The sequence below is a fragment of the Corvus moneduloides genome, chromosome 10 (assembly GCF_009650955.1).
Source record: "Corvus moneduloides isolate bCorMon1 chromosome 10, bCorMon1.pri, whole genome shotgun sequence".
Classification (NCBI taxonomy): Eukaryota; Metazoa; Chordata; class Aves; order Passeriformes; family Corvidae; genus Corvus; species Corvus moneduloides.
In genome coordinates, this window is record NC_045485.1 from 1,015,868 (window position 1) to 1,036,027 (window position 20,160).

The window sequence follows — 20,160 nt, forward strand, 5'->3', positions numbered from 1 at the left end:
AGGGCTCTTGCAATAAAAATAATAGTTTTCTTGATTTTACTGGTTTTCATTTCATTAACTTGTAAGCAATGCTGATTCTTAAAATGATTTTTTTAGCCTGATTGAGCACGTATTAGTTGTAGTACTATTAATAGCATTAATTATAGTACTTAATAATGCTGGCATGTATTTTGTTTGACATTATTTTTCTTAATGCAAATGTATATTCTGCTTGGTTTAGAGTCTAATTATATTCTATGAATCAAAGTATGAAATTTGAAATTTAAATTTCAGCAACGAAGGCCCTCGAATGAGAATTCAAATGCTTATGTTGGTGACAATCAAAATTTAGCATGTATTGAGGAGATGTATAATTTCAGCTGCATTATGACAAAGAATTAGAAGTCATCATATGGCTCAATTTTTCCAAACACATTTTTGCAAATAGCAATTTCTTAGGTGTTTACAAATTTAATTTACCAATTCAGTTTTAACTGGTATGTTGTAACTACAATGGGGATGTTGAACTTCAGCTTTGGTTGCTTTGATTCAGAACAAGAATGGGAGTAAAAAAATGTAGCTTGGTAAGTCTTTACATTCCAAACATTTTTTCAAAGTTATTAGTGAGGGATGAATCTTACATCATGCTTTGGAAGTTACCAAACTGACAGTGCAATTATGAATAGGCTGAACATTTGAACTAAAGCCTTCACTTTCACACTTCACTGGCAAATGACTTGAAAAGAAATCCCCAGTTGTAATAGTATTCCCCTAAATATTCTAGTTCTTTTGCTCAGGGTACTAAGACTCAGGCCTTCAGCTCTGCAGCACAGCTAATTAAAAACTCGCTGATCAAAGTTTCCTCAGCAAATGAGGAGCTCAACATGTTTAATTCAAAAGATCTCAGAATGATAAGCCTAAGAGATGTTTGCATGGGTTTCCAGCATATGCTTCAGTTTCTGGCAGCCTGAAGATCTGATCTTTCCTGGATCTGTGCCTCTGTCCTGCACCCTCAGATGGGACCTGTGTGGCACTTCCTGTGGAACTGCCATGCCAACGGCCTGAGGCTGGGTTCACAGCCCTGATCAACATTCCCAAGTGGCTACAGTACAGGGCATGGTCCCAGACAACTACAAAACAAAGCCTTGATGCTCTGCACCCACGGAGATAATTCATTCAGGAAACGCCTAACAGTTGCCTGATGAAGTTTAAAGTGGTTTTAAACCTAATCTGAAAACTAAAGTTTTATATGAACCCAGACAGCCAATGCTTTGAACACATGCCAAAAAGGCAGCTGTTCCCTAGTGACTGTTCACCCAGGGTAGGGTCTGCTGAATTCCCAAATTCTCAGGGGGGAGTGTTTTTCATTCCAGAAGTAAACTGCTCCCTCCCCCAGTGTGAAGGTTGTCTTGCCTTCCACCACCAACCTAATACCTCCGTTTCTGAAAATACTTTTTCAGCAATGAAAGGTGACAGTTTTAGCCTCAGAAAAAGAATTCCCACATAAATAGAATTTGACCTACACAAATCTCATTTACTGGTGGTTTCCGAAACCTGTTCTGTTCACAGATAGATGGTATCTTTTTATCCCTCCTGTTCTGCGTATACCACATTTCTGGTCCTTCAGAGATACATGACAGCAAAGGCTACACTACAGCCTTGAAGTACAGGGTCACAGGCTTTCTATGTAATTTCTAGTTAGAACTGCTGTTGTGCTCAAGAAGAGATAATAGATGGGTAGGAGGAAGTTGAGGAGCTTGTTGACAGATTAAGTCACATTGTAACTATGATGAATATTATGTCTGTATTATCTAGTCTTAAAGCAAAAAGATTGATTGAAGCAAACAAATTAATGTGTTTGTTTTTTGGGTTTTTTTTTTTTTTACTTACAGTTATTATATAGAGGTATTCCCTCCTATGCTACCGGGATGAGCTCGGGAAAAGTTCTAATAGGAAATTCCATCAATCAGGGGAAATATTACATCTCCATAAGAAGTTATTCTCGTTTTCCACAGTAACTATCTCATATATTTTGGGTTAGAAACGGAAACATAATTTGAATTATGGAGCTAATTAACTGGTGACACAGTGCATTCCCCATCAGTGCCGGCTGAGCGGCGTGCGGGCAGCACTGACCCCAATAGAGCGTAGAGCTGTCATGCAAGCATCGCCCAGGCACGGCGCCTGGCTGCCTTATGTAAGAGGTCACAGACCAGCCGGCCTTTCCTGGCCTCGAATGCTTGCGTGACTGCTTGAACAAAGCGCCTGCTACTCTCTGTTGCGGTTCCATGGCGTGAGATCAGAAACTGTCGAAGAAAAGAAAAAGCCTGATCGCCTTAGTGCCGTGAGGCCGACCCTGTGCCAGCCGCTGGCCCGGGAAGGCGGCGATGTATTTAAAGCGCCGGGAAACCGCGTGTCGTGCCGGGGGAAGGCATTAACGGGAACGGGGTCACTGTCCCTTCCCACGCCTTCCCCAGCGGATCCGAGCCCTTCCCGGGCTGTGCCGCTGGAGCGGGCGGGGCGGGCACGTTCCCCCCGCGGACACCGGCGGCGGCAGCGGCTCCGTGCGGGCACCCGGCCGGGCGGCGCGGGCTGACGTCAGGACGGGGCTGGCGCTGCCCGCGGGCGGAGCGGGGCTGGCGGCGGGCGCGGGGCGGCGGCAGGTAGGGCCGGCGGGGGACGGGGGGCGGGGGCCCGGCTCCGGGGGGGAGGCCCGGCCGCCGCCAGCCTCGCGAAGGTCAGCGGGGCGCGGACCCGGCCGGGGCCGGGAGCGGCGCCCGGGGAGCGATGCCGGGGCCCGGCTGTCGGCGGCGGGGAGGGCGAGATGCGGCTCTCGGGCCGGCCCGGCCCAGCCCAGCTCAGGCCGCTGCCCGGCGGCAGCTGGCGGAGACGGAGCGGGGCCGCCGCCGTGCCCTGGCCGGGCAGAGCCGCGGGCCAGCGGCCACCAGCCCGGTGGGGCCGGGGGGCTGCCGTGGGGCTGTCCCGGTGGGAGAGGAGAGGTGGGAGCGAGCACCGCCCCGCTGCCGCACGGGCAGGGTTGGAACGGAGCCGCAGCCCCGCTAGCGCCTGGCACTGGCTCGGAGAGCACAGACAGCTCCCGGGGAAAGGGCCTGCGCGCAGCTGGGCCAGAGCCAGCGAGCTCCAGGAATAGAAAACTTGCGCTGTTCAGAGCGGGAGGGGGCGGGTAGGGTTACATTTGAACACTGAGCTTCGTGTACTCTGTCCGAAGTACTGAGAGTAAAGTAACCGGGGGGTGTCTGTGGGCACTGCTGGTCACCGCGGGCTCAGCTCCATAGCTGGATCTGGTGTCTAAGCCCTCTTCATCTACACGGATTGCAGGATCGGGTCCACTGCTAGCTCAACTGCATTAATCAAAATTGCTCTTGTGGAGAAACACTTGATTTGTTTTAAAGTGTATTTTTCCAACCAACCAACTGGGTTTGAGAATAAGAAAGGGACTGGAACAGACTGTTGGATATTCCACATTATATTCCGTGCAGAAAACTGCTGTTCCAGGGAGCAGAAAGGAATACTCCCACCCCTTTGCTGCATCTCCTCTTAACCTGAGTTCAGTTTGGACTACTACTACTTTTAGATTTCAGTCACCAAAACACTTACTCAGATTCGTTATAAATTAATTTATCTTTGTTTAAGTCCCGTTTTTCATGTTGGTGGCACTGGGCTAGTTTAACAAGCAAATACTATTCAGATGCAGCTGATCTTGCTAGGCTATCTTCTAGCTCTGGAAATATGCTTTTAAACATCATGTGGGTGGACTGTGAATACTGTATAGGACTTCAAATGAGCCCTTGTGCTTAAAAAGGACCAGGGAAGAATATCTAATTGTTTTTGCACCTCCTACTTTAAGTGCTGACAGATTGTTCTGTGTGATTTTTTGCTCTCTCTCCAGAGGTGAAGTTTTGAGCACTTAAACTCTGAATTGGGAAAGGGTAGTTGTTGCCTCTGAGGTTACATGCAAGGTGCTGTACAGCTGCTGAAGCCCTGTTTGCTCTTGTAGCTTTACATAGCTCTGAGACATTCTGAATGTGAGACTTTGTGAGCTGTTCTGTAACCACAGGCAAAACTCAATTCGTCAAGAGAGAAGTTTTCTTCTTTGGTTCTTTCCCTTTTTCTGTCTAAGTTTAATCTAATTATGCTATTGTGTAACAGAGTAGGTTTAAAGGTAGCAACAGCATTCCATGGTCTAGTCTAACACTTGCAGTAGAACTGAAGTTCATGCAAGTTCTTTCTCAGCTTGTAAACTATGAAACAGCCTCCAGAAATAGTGACTTCACCTTATTGGGCAAACTGGAAGACATGGAAACACCATCAGAGACACCCATTCCTGTGAAAATGAAGAGCAAGTAGACTATTTCCTTTTAAAGGAGAATCAAGGGGAGGGAAGCATATACTGGGGTGGTGGCAGAGTGAGGCTCAGGTCCTTTGTACCGCTTTGTTACTTTGGAAGGATAAATCGGCCTCTATTTCTGGAGCTCGCTCTCTGTGGATGGGTGACAAGAGCATGCTCAGACCCCAGAGCAGGACCGGGTGACCATGATTAAAGCTGGACAGGAGTCTGACACTCCCTTTCAGTGGGCTATCAGCTGAATGTTTGTTTTCCCAGTGAGTGGGTACAAAAGCCAAGAGTAAGAGTTCAAACTTTACCTGCAAGTGGTTCTCATCATCATATCCAAGCCTGTGCAGGATGTGGCATTCCTTAAATATGAAATCCTGATGGTTATAATCTTGTGTGCTACAGTACTTGCCCAGTACTCTGAAGAGGATACAGCTACAAGTAATATCCATTAGATCGGGAAATAGATGGTGCTTCCTAACTTTATGTTTTACCAGAAAATCACAAAACTCTTCTTTTTCTTCCTTCTCCCCAGCTTTAAATACATTCTGCTATGGTTGATCTGGGAGTCTATGCCGCCTTTCACCCCCTCAGGGCCCCCCCTTTGTGCTGCTACAAGTAGAATGTTAGGTTTCAGTATCTGTCTCTCATATTGGCTTACAGGCCCCACAGGTAATTTCTAAAAAGCAACCTTCTCAAGGGAGGCTTAAAATGCTTCTGTTCTTGCTTTTCTAGTTCAGTTGCACCCAGATAGTTGAGGTTTTATAATCTCTTTTAAAACAATAATCAGAGCACCATTAGACTATAAAATAAAAACTCATTTTCCAATATATCCCATGCTTGATCTCTTTTTTCAGCATGCTCATAAACCAGAATGCAGTGGCTGAGTACTTAATGTCGTGTGTGATAACTTGAATTTAACACACAGTCCTTGCCATGCTATTTCAAGCTTCATTTAAAAGCTGAGGAGAACTGAGAATCTTACTTTATGGGCTTATCTTTTATTTATTTTAATTCTTCTTGGAGCGAGCTAGTGATGATTTGAAAGAAACACAAGTCATAAAAACAGCTTTCTCCTTCCTGTTTAAGATTAAACTGTTTCAGCTTTTGTTTTGACTGGACTTTGAGCCAGTGAATGAAAAACACAGAAAAGGAAGTACAGAAAAAGAGAAGAGGTAGGTAGAAATGAGGGTGCTTGGTAACCTGAGACTGCAGAATACAGGAAGTACACGTATGCAGAGAGAACAACTCTGAAAGGATCTGGTGGTGAGTCAGGAAGCAGTCATTCCAGTCTGTCTCTTCCCCATTTTCTAAGAGCAGTAGCTGTAAGCTTGTTTGCCAGTTAAAGGTGGTTGTGCTCACTGAGTATCTTCGGCTGAGATCTACTGTGTCTCTTTGCAAGGAGAGCTGGGTACATGCAGCTATAATAGATGATACTGAGATGCCTCTTTCTAATGTATTATTGTGAAATACTGAAAACTGCTTTTCTCCCCCCTCCCCCTTCCTCTTCTGCCCACTAGATTAAGCAACAATGGCATTTGTGAAGAGCGGATGGCTGCTCCGGCAAAGTAAGTCATGGGTCTTTATCCTCCTTCTCTTCCTGTTCACTGTGACTTCTTCAGAAAACATCCGAGCAACTTAGTAATTCCCAGGTTTTCTTAAAAAAAGCCCCTAGTTCTGTGGGTTGTTTTTGTTGGTTTTTTTTTCTTTTTACTTTTAGGACACATCACAAAATGACCTGTCATGACAGCATTCCCATGTGACCTTTGGGTACTCCAGTGGGAAACAGGATATACCATATCTGAGATGTCTGACTGGCATTCAGCTTCAGATGCTACTCTGTAATTAGTGCTGTACAAGTGGAGAATTGGAAACTTTACCTGACACCTCAACTGAGTGTCTTTCAATTAGTCACGCCCTCTGCTTGTTCCTGCAGCAAGTTAGAACTCAAGCATCAGGTCACACACTTAAAACCAGTTTTGCTTTGAATCCTAGATAAAATATGGCACCCAATTCTCTAATACTCTCAAGTGGGGCTGTTGTAATACACGATTTTGCTTGGCACTTTGGAATGTTGTCTGGGGCAACTGTGAAGGATATCTTGGTTTATTTTTTATTAACTCTAGGACAGAAATGTTTCCCGATATGTGCCCTCAAAATTGACTGTGTGATTTTTAAGGTACTATTTTACGGCGCTGGAAGAAGAACTGGTTTGATCTGTGGTCTGATGGCCGCTTAATATTCTATGATGATCAAAATCGCCATGATATAGAAGATAAAATCCACATGCGAATCCATTGCATCAACCTCAGAGTGGGGAATGAATGTCGAGGTAATAATGAAATCTTCAGGATTTGTGTATTCAGAGATTCTTTACAACTTCAGTGCCTGCCCAGCATACCATATACAGCACTACTGCAGATGTAAATATGTCTGAAATATGTGCAACTTCACTGCTCTTGAATCCCCTCACCTTCCAAAAATATTCAAGCCCACCAACTCCTAAATTCCTTTAGAGATACCTAGGGTGTGGTATCACTGTGTGATAGGTTAGGTTAGGGTTTGATACTTCCTTTTAAAACACAGTGAGGACAGTGTACCATGCATGCAGGAGAATGGGATGTTCACACCAGGACTGTGTGTCTGATATAGAGTGTTCCTGGTGTAACCACAGTGCTGACTGACTGAGAGGCAGGGCTAGAAATGGGAAACCTCAGCAGATGTTATTCCTAAGTTCACTTCTAGCTTTTTTTCGTGCTCCACTTGGTGCTGACACAAGGGAAGGACACAAGTGCTGGAGAGTACTTATTGCTAAGGGTTGACTGGTTCTGCTGTAAGACACATTTTGTAGGAAAGGTGTTCAGAGCTGCTTACTTTCAGGACACTGAAGGTTAATTCCTTCAGTGACTTGTTCAGATGCCATGGAAGGCAGCTACAAGTGGCCCTAGTTTATTTTGTCCAGACTTGCATAAACTGACTCTCTTCTTGTACATGTGATCACGTAATTCTGTTTATAGGTACTTCATAACTCATCTCTGTTTTTCTCACTCAGATTTCCAGCCTCCAGAGGGGAAGCAGAGAGACTGTTTACTGCAGATTGTTTGCCGTGATGGGAAGACAGTCAACCTCTGTGCAGAGAGTGCAGATGACTGCCTGTAAGACAGCCAGGGATTAATGGTTTTGCTGCTTCTCCCTCTTTTATCCCTCTTTATCTCTCTCCCTAGTTATTTTCCTCCCTTCTAACTTCAAGAGATATGTTTTAAGAAAGTTTTCAAGCAAATAAAAGCAGGTTTTCAGTGACAAAAAACCCAATAGCTCTCCTAGAAGTTGTCTAGCTCATGCAAACTAACTGCAAGTTAAGTCACTGAAAACACTGAAGGGTGAGGAGGAGTAGAAGAATCTGACTAATATGATTAATGCAAGACTTGTTAAACAGATTTTTTAAAACTTTTGCTATTCTTCAAGAGTATGTGATGCAGCATGAGGCCAACAACATCCCAGTAGCGAAAGGGAGAATACTCCATTATTGTGAACTCTCTGCTGAGCTGGGCTGTGTAGAGTTAGATAACTTCTGTGGCCACTGTTTGCCAAGGAGTGTGGTACATGGAGCATGCTCCCAGCCCCATGGCAGGGGAGAGCTGGGTGAGGTGTACCTACCTCCTGGGAGCTGCAGCAGCAGCAAGGCCCGTGCTCTAATCAGTACAGACGAACTGTTCTGGCTGGGGTGCATCTTTTCCTATTTCCTTATCCGAAGCATGACTGCGTGTTTCCTACCTGTTGTGGTTACAGCAAGGACCTCCAAAACTGCATCCATTCCTCCTCACGTTCCTCCTCATTCTTTCTCAGCTCTGCAAAGAAAGTAATTATTTCTCAGTCTTAGTGTAACACTTTTGTGCATTCATTTGAGTGTATCATTAGGCTTTGGCACATGCAGTATCTTAAACTCTGCTCCTGCAGTACCTCTAGTTGCTAACCTTGTTTGTTTCATTGACCTAAGGGAAAAAGGTGGCATTAATTTTTATCAGTGTTTCACTAACCAGTGTGGGTTTTTTGCAGGGCATGGAAAATTGCTCTCCAGGACGCCAGAACAAACACAGTGAGTGTCCTACCTAGACTTTATACCGATAGAGAAGCAGCACATGAGTGTTATGTGTGGCCCAGCAGTTTACTTCTGAAATCATGTTCCATCCTTCTCTGCTAGAGAAAAACAGGGTCATGAGCGTGATAGTAAAGCTTGTGGGTGGGAAGAGGAATGATTCTCTGGATCACAAGCACGTATCATCCTTGCAGCCAAGTCCAGGCAAATACACGCTGTGTGGAAAATAATCTTTTTAAGAAGTGATTTCTCTGGGTGGAAGTGAATGTTTGGAAAGCTGGTCTGTGGGCACTGAGGCTGTAGGCAACAAGCAAATCTTCTGCAACCAGCAAAAATGAACTTTTCACTCCTAGTGTTTGTTGCCTCCCAGGTGGGTGCAGTGCTGAAGGAAGCTTACTACACAGCAGCTGTTTGTTAATGTAGAACCATCACACTGTGGGATGCTTCTTGGCAGAGACATGGGGAAGAATGAGATGCTTGGAGGAGAGTGCAGGCATGCTGAGGAGGAGTGTATTACCATTGCCATGCTAGCTGTGGAGAGTATCAGGAATCATAGAAGCCTGTTTGTGAGTCTTCTGGAGAACTGTATCTTTGGGCAGCCACATCTATCCACTTGTGGGTATTGCTAATTTGTTTTTCCTCTAGACTGCCTTCCAGAGTACTCTGCAGCACTAGCTTTCCTTGGATGACTAGACTGAACCAAGCCGAGGTGTTTCTGTTTCAGAGGAAATGCTGTGTTTTGTAGAAGCTTATCTCAGTTTGTGATGGGTCACATTAACATTGCCACTGTACTGGGACATCTGTCAGATGATATAACTTAGATTTGTAGATACCCAAAGCAAACACTTGTCATGGCAAAACTACCCCAGACACGATTGTCTCTGACTGCAGCCATGCTACACTGCCTGTGGCCTTAAATGAGAAGTGAAGGATTTGTCCTCATGCAGAGGACACAACACTCATGGTCTGTCTGCTCTAGTTTTAGGGGCTTTATCTCGCCTGTGTGTGTGATGGTGACTCCTGGTTTCAGGAAATGGGAACTGCTGTTTTCATGCCTCTGACAGAGGTGCCAGCCTTGCTAGATGGTTCAGAACATGTCAGTGCTGACCTTGGTCAGCCAAGGCAGACCCCTGCTACTCAAAGTAGAGCAGGTAGCCCTCTACACAAGCAGTTACATAAATTAACACTTTCCAAAGCTATTAAAGGTGTCAAACAAGGACTTGGACTAACTGGGTAAGTGAGTTTGAGTCTGTAGGTGTGTGACAGACTTTTCAAAAATTCCAAGCATCCAGCAGTGCCTCCTAACTTGACTGGAATAACTAAGGTGATCACCTTAGCTTTGAGACTGTATCATTTACAGGTGTTTGCAGGCTTGTGCATCACTTGTACAGAGATCCCTGTGACAGGGCAGGACACATTTACTGCTAAGATGTGAGCAGATTTCTCAGGTGATGGAAATGCCACTTCATACAGTATTTTAACAGTGTTTCAAGCAATCCTTAAAATCTTCATCATGAGTTTGACTTGTGGTATAACCATATTATGTCCTCAAATGCCATGATTTCATCAGTCCAAGAGATAATAGAACATTTGCTGTTGAGTTATTAAAATGTTCCCTTGTGAATTAAAGAATGGGAGTTGGCTTTTGCCTTGGAAAAGAGAACAAGAGCATCACTGTAGATTTTGGATATTAGGGGCAAGAATACAAGGATAGTGTAAGAAATCTTAATTGTCTTTGAGAACTTATTCTAAATGGACTCAAGTGTTACCACCTTTGCCTCAGGTACCACTTTTGCCTACTGCATTTGTTTCCTTTACCTGCTTCTGCAGAACGTGGTGATACCACTCTAGGGTGCTAGCTTAGTTGTGAAGATTTCTTTATCTGAAGACAGAAGATGAACAGGAGGCTAATTTCTAAATCTGAAGCTATGGAGTGTTGGAAGGAGCCAGTGTGCTTGCATGTACACATCCGCACGTCTGTGGCACACACAGAGGGAAAAAATTTATGGCTCCTTTTTGTGGTTGACCAGGTATTTCTATTCTCCCACATGTACTCTCCAGGTACTTTCTTTTTGCAGCCTTTACAAGGTGCTCACTGCTTTCTTAACATGCAGCATGGCTAAAGGTTACTTTTTCTTTGGGGTCATTAAGTTTTAATCCTTAGACTACTCTAACTGGCTGGCTGTAGGAAAAGGTGATAACTGCTATCTATCCATGGTGTTTAGGGCTACGTGGGATCTGATGTGATGTATGATGAGACAGCCATTTCCTCGGCCCCTCCTCCCTACACAGCTTATGCCACACCATCACCTGAGGTAAGAATTGCAGTCAGGAAGCGTTCACATGAGCGAGGCAGCAGGAACAGCCTCCTTCAAGCACTCACAAAGTGCTGCAATGTACTGTTATACCCAGCTTTAAAGCTTGTATAGCAGGAGAGAATAAGGCACTATCTATCTATTGCTGCTCTTATTTGAGATGGATTTCCTTTGAAAGGGATGAGGCACATTTGTTTGGGAGGTGTATAAAGGGGTGGCTGCTCATTGAACTTGGAAAATAAAGCTTCAGAGAGGGCAGAATGTATTTGGCTGATCTTGAAATATATTGGCCGTACAGGTTCTAACATAAGGAGGTGTGACTGCATTTTCATGTTGTGCAAGCACTGCAAGGGTATGAGATCAGGAGTTGTAAAAATAGGGTGTAATGACTGGAGCCATCACTTTTAACACATAAGGATTTTGTTGTACCAAGATGTCTTAGCAACACAGTAACTCTAGTTCCTGGATACACAGTTTTTTTGCAGTGAAGGAGCAGCTTTGGGACCGAACCAGGATATTTTGGGGATTTCTGGATGTGCTTAGTGATGTGCAGTAATATGTGAGGGGATAGTTTGCAGGAGTATTGCTTGTTGCACTGTATGTGCTCTGCTCCAGCCTCTCACTCTTGTTAAGAACTAGTGGTGCTGGAAGCTTCCTCTGTGCAGCCTCCTCTTTTGGAGAAAAAAATTACTTCTAAAACATGCAGCTATAGAGTGTTTGTCTCTAATCTGACATCTGCTTGCAGCGGACCCTCTAGGAGGGTTGGTTGGAGTTTTTTTGGGATCGGCTGCTGCCTTCCTGGTGATGCCTTAGGTTTTAACTTACATGTTTTTCAAATCCTCTACTGCCTGGTGTGTAACTGAAGTTTCGTGTGGCCTGTTAACTTCTGCTCTCTCATGCTGGTTAGACATAACAAAGCCTCTCTAGGTTTGCTTTTCAAGGACACCTCGATTGTCTCAGGCCCCAAAATGTGTAAACTAAAAGCCTCTGAAGAGGAGGGGCAAACTTGGGGTAATTACATCATTAACTGAAGCTGTAATTGGAGAATTAACCCTGATACGCAAATGGGCCAAACTTATAAAAGTGTGAAGAACCCATGACCCAGGGTCCATCTTGGGTGTAGCCTTTTGACTGCCCAGGGTGTACGTTTGAAGGCCCTTCAAATAAATATCGACTTTTATTCTCTTATTCTTGTCTAGCCTCTGTTTTCAGGTAGCCACCTCAAGGCATCACTGGCACTTCCAAGCTCCCTAGAGAGCTGCTGTTGGCGTAAGGACAGAGAGAAGAAGCTTGGCAGGGCTGCTGTGGCTCTGCCTGATGATCCAGGCCCTGCCTCCGCTATTGCCCGTCCAGGAAAGGGAGAGAGCAAATGCTGCTTAGGACTGCTTATTTTTTCAAGCAGCTGTTCTGAATCCATTTCGGGGAGTAGATTGGCTATAGCAGTACAGACTGGATATTTTAGTGAAACTTTAACTACATTAGAAACGAAGGCAAATTGACCAGTGTGCTTAATTGGATCCATAGCAAAGTGTTCTTGTATAACAGACATGTTTAATTTCACCAGGTTTATGGCTACGGCTACGATCAGTACAATGGTGCGTATCCCCCCGTGGGCCCTCAGATCATCTATGCCTCCAATGGACAAGCCTATGCTGTTCCCTATCAGTATCCATACCAAGGTAATCAGTGTCAGCCACATCCTCCACCTTCCCACAGAAGCTATTTGAGTCAATCTTTCTGGCTTTAGCTCTACTAATCACCATCCTTTACCAGCCACCACTCCTGCACACAAAGAAAGAAACCAAGTCCACTCACCCTTTCACAACAAAGGGAGTGCAGTGAAATTGGTATCAAGGGATTTAACTTTCCCAATGTGATCTCAGCATAGTTACATTACTTTATGAATTCTTTTAAGCATACAGAACTCTAACTACAGCATGTTTTCTAAGGAAAGGTACAAGAGTCAGAAGAAGACGTGATTTTGTGATTCACTACTCCATATTGGGCATTGATGGAGCTTTTAATTCATCTGCTGCTCTTATACCTAGTTTAATTATTTAAATGCAAATTTCAAAGGTAAATCCACTCCCAGAACAAGGTTGTAGCTTGTTCCTTCCCTGTGTGCTGGAAATGCTGTAAGGCAGCATTTCAGCCATGTGAAGTCTTCTGTTGCTCTGTTCAGCTTTGTATAGCTTTCAGTCTCAAAAACAGGAAGCAAAGATTAAAATTGTAGGGTGTGCTTTTAATCATAGTCACCTTAATTTAGGGTTAGTTTTGCATAGAGCCCCAGTCCTAAGGAACTGGGGCTTTAGAGTTGTGTGGGTAATAAAAATGAGAAAACTGATTGTTTATGATCTGACTGCAAACAGGAATCTCTATGAGAATTTTTTATTTCAGTTTCGAGGGAGATTTTGTTTTCTATTTGACATTTTCCAGGTTATTTCACGTGCCTTTTCAATTTTTTTTTTATAAGGGAGGTGCATCAGCCTTTAAAGCTTTTAAAGTTTTCTTCATCTAAGTTACTGAAGTCCTAAGATACAGATGAGGAAGGTGTGTTCTGTTGGTTCTGAAAAACAGCAGCTTTTTAAAAACCCAAGAACTGTTTTTAAAAACTTCCAGCAGGCCTTGGAAATCAAGCCAAACCCATATGATAACAATGCAGCATCAAACAGTAACTCCCCTCAGCAGTTTGCAAGTCCAGTGTGTTAAGATACTAGGTTCTGGTTGGGCATAGTGACCAAGGCTCAATGTTTTCCTTCACCAGGGTCACTGCAACTAAACCTTAGGGTTCAGGTTCACCCCAGCAACTCACTTAACCCCTGTACTTTCAGCTCCATTGCTCATTCTCTACAGTGACATAATCCTTCTCAGGGGGGAGAGTCATGCATTGTTGTCAGTGAAAGCCTTTTCTAGTTGTATTTAGTTGGATTACTTAAGAATCTGTTACAAAACACCATTGTGGGATTTTCAAGAATATTTAATGTCCCTGAAACGTCTGGAAGGGAAAACAGGACTGTTATGTTTGCTTTGCAGGTAGGAGCTAAATCAGAAAACATGACAGGTGAAGCTTGTACAAGTCTGTTACAGAGCAAGGGTCAATTAGTGGCTTCTTGAGTCCAAGGTTAATTTCTTGCTACTGGCCAATTTTCATCTGAACAGAAATGTAGCAGCTGTCACCACTCCACAGATCAGTCCAGGATGTGAAGGCTGAATTGCAGTAGGCATAAAATGTAAATAACTGATACACAGTTTCAGACAAATTACTGGCTTGAGACCTGCCAAAGATTTTTTTGGGGGGAGGGTGTAAGGGGGAGGAACTAAACTATTTGCCTTAACTTCAAGGCTGAATCAATTTTTAGACCATTTCTTACATTAAATCCACAAAGTGTTTCATAGAATGATAATTCATAGGTTCTTTGCAGAACAATGTTCACTTTTACATTTGTGATGAGTTTTCCTCACAGATATTAAGCTGTTACAAGGCTGGAAATGTTGCTAGGCCCTTGGATTTAATTAATGTGGAGGTTGAATCCAAAGCAGGTATTCTACATGTGTAGCTGGCAAAATCTTAGTATTCGGTTGAAGGAAGGTGAAAGAATGAGCCTGTTTTGAAATTGCAATGTATGGTATTAAGATACACATTTTTTTTGCCCTCCTCCCAACAACCTCTTGTTTCCTAGGACCTTATGGCCAGCCCCCTGCAAACCACGTCATCATTCGAGAGCGTTACCGTGACAGTGATGGAGATCTTGCACTGGGCATGCTGGCTGGAGCAGCAACTGGAATGGCTCTGGGATCATTATTTTGGGTCTTCTAGATTACCCTTTCCTTATCTCTGTAGTTCCAAACCCCTTTATTGTGTGCAATAATATATTGGCAATGTTGTTTACTGTTAAACTTTGAAAAATGCAATAGTTATTTTTCAGTAGTGACATCTTAATAACTGATTCTTAACTGTCTTAATGAGAGTTTAAAGGCACCATTTAGTTAAGTGGTTGGAGATGGCATGTGCTGCTCTTGAATTCTGGTCTGATGTTCAGAATTAGAAGGATCAATATGAGCACCAGTGTCACGTGGTAGCAGTCACCTGCTTTATGAACAGGCTGTTATTGTAAACACCATAGGAAAATAATTTTTTTTTTTGCGGGGGGGGTCTAAGATCTAGTTCAAATAAGAGGTTAACAGGAGTCCTGCATTAGTGTACACATACTACTGGCTTTTAAACATTCCCTGGAAAAACATATAGCTCAGCAGAAATTCCTTGGCATTAGACAGTCTGCCATGCTTGAGGGTTTTTTTGTTGTTTTCAGACTTGCCTGCAGATGGTAGTGTGTTTTCTTAGGTGGAGTCCTATACCTGCCTCTCACACCATCTAGGTGAAGTTGTCTTTGAGAATGTATGAGCAAACCACTAAGAAGTGGCAACACTCCTCAATTCTTTTATTCTCCCAGAAATGTGAAAGACCAGTGGCAAGGAAGACCAGTGTTTGTTGTTATATCTCCCTCTTTATCCTGGAAGACTCTTCTCTGGTCAGATGGAAGGAACAGATCTTTAGCTTTGCAGGTGTCTGCAGAACAGCAGTCCCAGACACTGCACCAGCTGCACTGTTAGGAACCAGCCATTGTCCAGGGTCTCTGCTCGCTACTGCCACCGCTCTGCAGAGTCTGCAGGAGGAGAACTAACTTCAACAGCCCTTGCTCTGTTGGGCCTCCCAGCCCCTCTGCAGGCAGGAACAGTCAGGAGGGGAGAGACAAGCAACACAAGTAGAGCTTGCACACAGGCACTATGATATCAGCTGCCTTGCCAGGGCTAGGGTAGGATGCCTGCCTCTTAGCCACCAAGGTTTCCTGAACCAGATTCCTTATTTGCAACTAATTTTGAGTGCAGCTGACTGTGGGTTTGTTGTATGCACATTTCCCCCTCACAATTCAGCAGGTCTCCTCTTCACTCCATGACTTGTTGAGGAAAACACTCCAAGGAACCTGTCTGGCTTTGCTTGTATGTGTGGTTCCTATACACAGTGTGCTGTGGACTGTCCCCTGGAGTGCAGCTGTTTTATATGTTACATGGCCTGTTATGTGCTGAGCTGTGCTTGGCAGGGAAAGAAAGCTCTGAAGAAATGCGTGGGCTTTCTTATTCAGGTAAATGAGGCAGGGTGCCTAAGCTGAGTTCTTATAGTAAGAGGACTTATTTTTATACTTCCACTTTTAACTTCCTGTATTCACATACTGTTTTAATGTTAAGTCTTACTTATGCTTCCATTCAGAAAAAGGTTAATTTCCTTATAGTTCACAGGGTTTCATGTCAGGAAAGATAAAATAGATGAGAACTTGCATCCATATAAATTTAGCTGAAGTCCCAATCTTCTCCATTTCATCCTAAAACTCTGCTGGCTCTATCCTACTTATGTAAGCAATAGAGGTCCTGGACAAGAGTTTGGGTAGCAGACAGGGGAAGCACGAGGCTTTCATCACCCTTAGGACTAACTCAACCAAGTGGAATCACGGGCAGTAAACAGACAGATTTAATTGTGGCTGCTTTACTAAGCGTGGGCCTGATCCAGGGGAGGTAAACTGCTTTCAAGAGACTGGTTCAGAGCTGTACACCAATGTGCATGCATGTCCTTTCACAGTTGAACACAAGCTGTGCATGTTCTGCCAGTCAGATGTACTGAAAGGACATTCTGGAAGTGCCAAAGAGGACTAAAGTGAAAGTTTCCTATTGCTAGTCCAAACCAAAAGAAATTGCAGTACACTACTGAAGCTCTCTTAGAGACCTGGTAGCCTTGAAGTCAGAAAGGGATGGGAATGTAAGTGAACAAACATGTCTACCCTTTTAAAAAGTCCTTTAAGAGATGAATTTGATTACAGGTCTACGCTGCTGTTTGGTTTGTGCTTTGCAATAGCGAGTTCTGCAGAATCTGCCTCCATCTCCTTTCTCTGTGATTCTTAACTTGTAAGGAGTAGGGGAGAATAAAACAATTGGGCATCATATGATTTTTTGAATTTTATAATGATTGGGAAAGGATAACAAAGTGAATCAGCTGGGTTTTTGTTTTGGTTTGGGCTTTTTTTTTCAGAAGAACTGTTAGTCACAGCAGGGGAACACATCTTTTGTGTTTTCAGGAGATAACTCTGTCTAAGTCCCCAGTTTCTTCAAGTAAAGCATATAAAATAAAGACTGTTGATTGTAAAACATTCCTGGGTTGAACTTCAAAAGAAATTATCTTTTTAAAAGTTAAAATTGAAGTAATTCTCCATTAAGAAAATAACCTTACACTTCACAATGGACAAATTTCACATTACAAATTGAAGCCAAAGACTCTAGTTTTGGCTTGGAAACAATAGGCTGCTTTTATACAAAAATCATGAACTACTTTTCTATCTCCGAAGCATAGGCATTTAGAAGCCAGAAAACAAATGTACAAAACTGTGCTAGAGCATGAAATCAAGAGCAAAGGTATCTCACTGCAGGTGCTTGTAGCCTTTCTGATCTTACTGCAGAGACAGAAGTGGCAACATCCTGGTGCACAAAGCAGCAGCATGGGGATTGCTACCTAAAGTCACTGGTTGCTGAAGCTCAGACTTGCTTCCTGAAGACATGCCCCTGTCTCCTGTTGCTCAGGAACAGAGTGGAGCTTTGGTCAGATCTACAACAATGTCTGGCTGGATACACAGTCGTGACTCAATAGCCTTTCTCTGCCTAGCTCTGCACTTCATGCTGCCATAAGCTGAAGAGATGGGATTTGGGGCTTGGAGGGACTGCCATGCCAGCTTCTGCAGACCAGTGATACCATAGTGATGGAAGAGGCAGCAGGTGTGGCAAGATAATTTTCAAAGCAGATTGAAATGATAGTTTGTTTCTGAATGGTGCTATTCATAACTATAATTCCAGTTACATTTGCATAGTACCCAAGCACACACTTTCCTGCTTTGGGCCCAATACTTAAGCCGCCTAAAGCTGTGGGAGGTTCACAGGTACCACAGTGCCACTGTTTTTGTGCAGTGTACACTGTCAGATAAGGGTAAATCTGTTGTACAGCAGTGACAGTCTGTTCAGAATTCAGTGCCAGTGCTTGTGGAGGTCACGAGTCTACACGTTCATCTGGGACTAGTTACTTTTGGGCTCTCAGTTATGGACAACTGGACAGAGCCAGGCTTCCTGAGAGTGAGGTGGGAATGCTCAGCCTTCTGATAAGTCTGACCACATTAAGGAGGTGAACCAGGGCCCCCTCCCACATTCTTAGTTACATGTGAAAGCATAGCTGTTGGCTTCTTTTGCATGAATTTGGGGGAGAGCCAGTCTCTTCTAGTGAGTGGGTAAAGGCTTATGGACTGGGGAGGAGGGGGTGGGAAGTGTTTCTGTACAGAACAACTGCACTGACTTGCAGCAAAGACACATCTTCCCCAGAGCCAAAGCACATTCCAAACAAGTCTAGATGGAGCTACCCTGCATGTCATCCAATACTGGCTTACTTTGGTTTGTTCTTCAGTGAACTTCAGTAGGTGATGGAACCAGCTACGCAAGTGCAGTAGAGGAGAAAATTCACACTCGTGTTCCTCAGATGTGTTTGTGCTTTTCCTCCTCAGCATAAGACTGTGTAAGTCATGGAGGGTAGCATGCAACAAGTTTCCCCTCCAGAACCTTTATGTTCTTGCGCACTACTGTCTTTACTGCAGCTTTTACTGTATGTCCTCATTCTCATTAATTTATAGCAAAATAATCATAGCAATAAAATTCATATTAAGTGTAATTATTTTGTCTTGACATGTTCACTAGCCTTTATTCAACACTTCTCATTTAGATGGAGTGTAGACAGCTCAGGCTGACATACCTTGGGCATCTCAGTTACCATTTGATAAGTGTGATGTAAGGTCTGCAAAATCAGCAAAGTAACTCCACACTAACACCACTATACGAAGATTAAAATTAAGACCTATTTCTTTCTAATGGAGTTGTAGGCTTTGACTCAGACGTGCTTAATCTTGGATATATGCAACACTTATCCAGATTTACCATTTGACATTGTGTTATCAACAGATTTGCACTGCTTAGTGTTAGCCTAAGCTGCATGGAGCACAGATGTTGCTCTGGGCAAAATGCTACTGACTGCTGTATTGGTGTTTCCTGTTTATGAATTGCTTCAGAGCAGTTGGGTGCAATCAATAAGTTTGCTTTGACAAAGACACTAAATGACCACAACTAGCTCTGCCTCCTAAAGGCAGACAATCTTGCATGTTTGCAGGAAATTAAACTTCTAGTCAGAAGGACCACAGTACATTTTGTAAAACTGTATCCCTGCTTTATGCACTTTTTTTTTTTTACTGCTGAGGGATGGTGGGTTTTTTAGCCTCTGAACTGGGGAAGGAATGAAAACAAAACTGCTATTTCAACCCATCAGCTAATGTCAGAGTATGCATTGCTTTTCTACGCAGCATGCTATGTTGACTGTGCTTGCAGCACATCATGTATACTTAACCCTACCCACCTGAGCCCACTTTTACTGAAATTCTGTACCAGAACAAGTTAGGGAACTAGATTTCCCTGTGCAGGCTGAGCAGCTCCACACCTTCCTCAGCTTCCAACAGCTTAGAGAATGGGCTTTGCATCTGTTACTGCATTCCCTCCTCCTGCTACTGCATTCCTGGTCCTCTTTGTGGTTGCAAAATGCAACTGCCATAATTAATTTGGGTTGTATTCCTAAAAATATCTTTATTTGTGCCTCTCTCCTGTTGCAGTTCTACTACAGTGCATTGCAGTGAACTCAATGTTCCCTCAATTTCAGTGGAGCTGAGAGTGTCCCTCCATCCTGTATGCTGTGAGCAGTCACTAACCACAAACCAGAGCTGGTCCCAGCTGGCTGGCACAGACCCAGCTGGTTTGGAGCCTCCTGAGTGCGACAGAGCATCTCACTGGGTTTCAGAGTTTTCGAGGCATCTCTAAAAGGCTCCGGACTCACAGAGCACGTAAAAACTCCAGTGTATCTGCATTAATAATTTCAAGAGCCATGTGATGATTTTTAAGGTGCAAGTTGGGAAAGTTTCAGACCAACGATGCTGGGCTTAACCTGACTGACTATGGTGGATGCAACATTGATACTACCCAATCCTCCATGTATTTTATATACCAAAATTAGCCATGCATTTTGCAAAATATGACAGGTAAAGTCAAAACGAGCAACCCCTGGAAAGTCTCCTGAGCTTTCTGGGGCCAGGTGCATGGGGGCTGAGGTGAGCTTACCCCAAGCAGCAGCTGCATCTCCTGCCAGCCATCAGCTGTGTCCCTGGGTGCTCCCAGCCAGGCAGGCCACAGCCACCTCCCAGGTTTTGAGGCCAGCAGAATATCCTGTAACTAACTGAGTCTACCCTTCATGAACTCATGGATGACACAAACCTGGTTGGGACTGTTGATCTGCT

General features: G+C 43.9%; 1 protein-coding gene across 1 annotated transcript; it reads left to right on the forward strand.

The window, feature by feature from the left end:
* The first annotated feature begins 2,597 nt into the window (after nt 1-2,597).
* PLEKHB2 (pleckstrin homology domain containing B2) lies at nt 2,598-18,497 on the forward strand. Its single transcript, XM_032119241.1, has 8 exons — nt 2,598-2,642; nt 5,854-5,901; nt 6,513-6,665; nt 7,386-7,488; nt 8,390-8,429; nt 10,655-10,744; nt 12,309-12,423; nt 14,425-18,497. Exons 2-8 carry the CDS (start codon nt 5,865-5,867, stop codon nt 14,559-14,561), a joined length of 675 nt encoding a protein of 224 aa, XP_031975132.1. The 5' UTR covers nt 2,598-2,642; nt 5,854-5,864; the 3' UTR covers nt 14,562-18,497.
* The last annotated feature ends 1,663 nt before the right edge of the window (nt 18,498-20,160 follow it).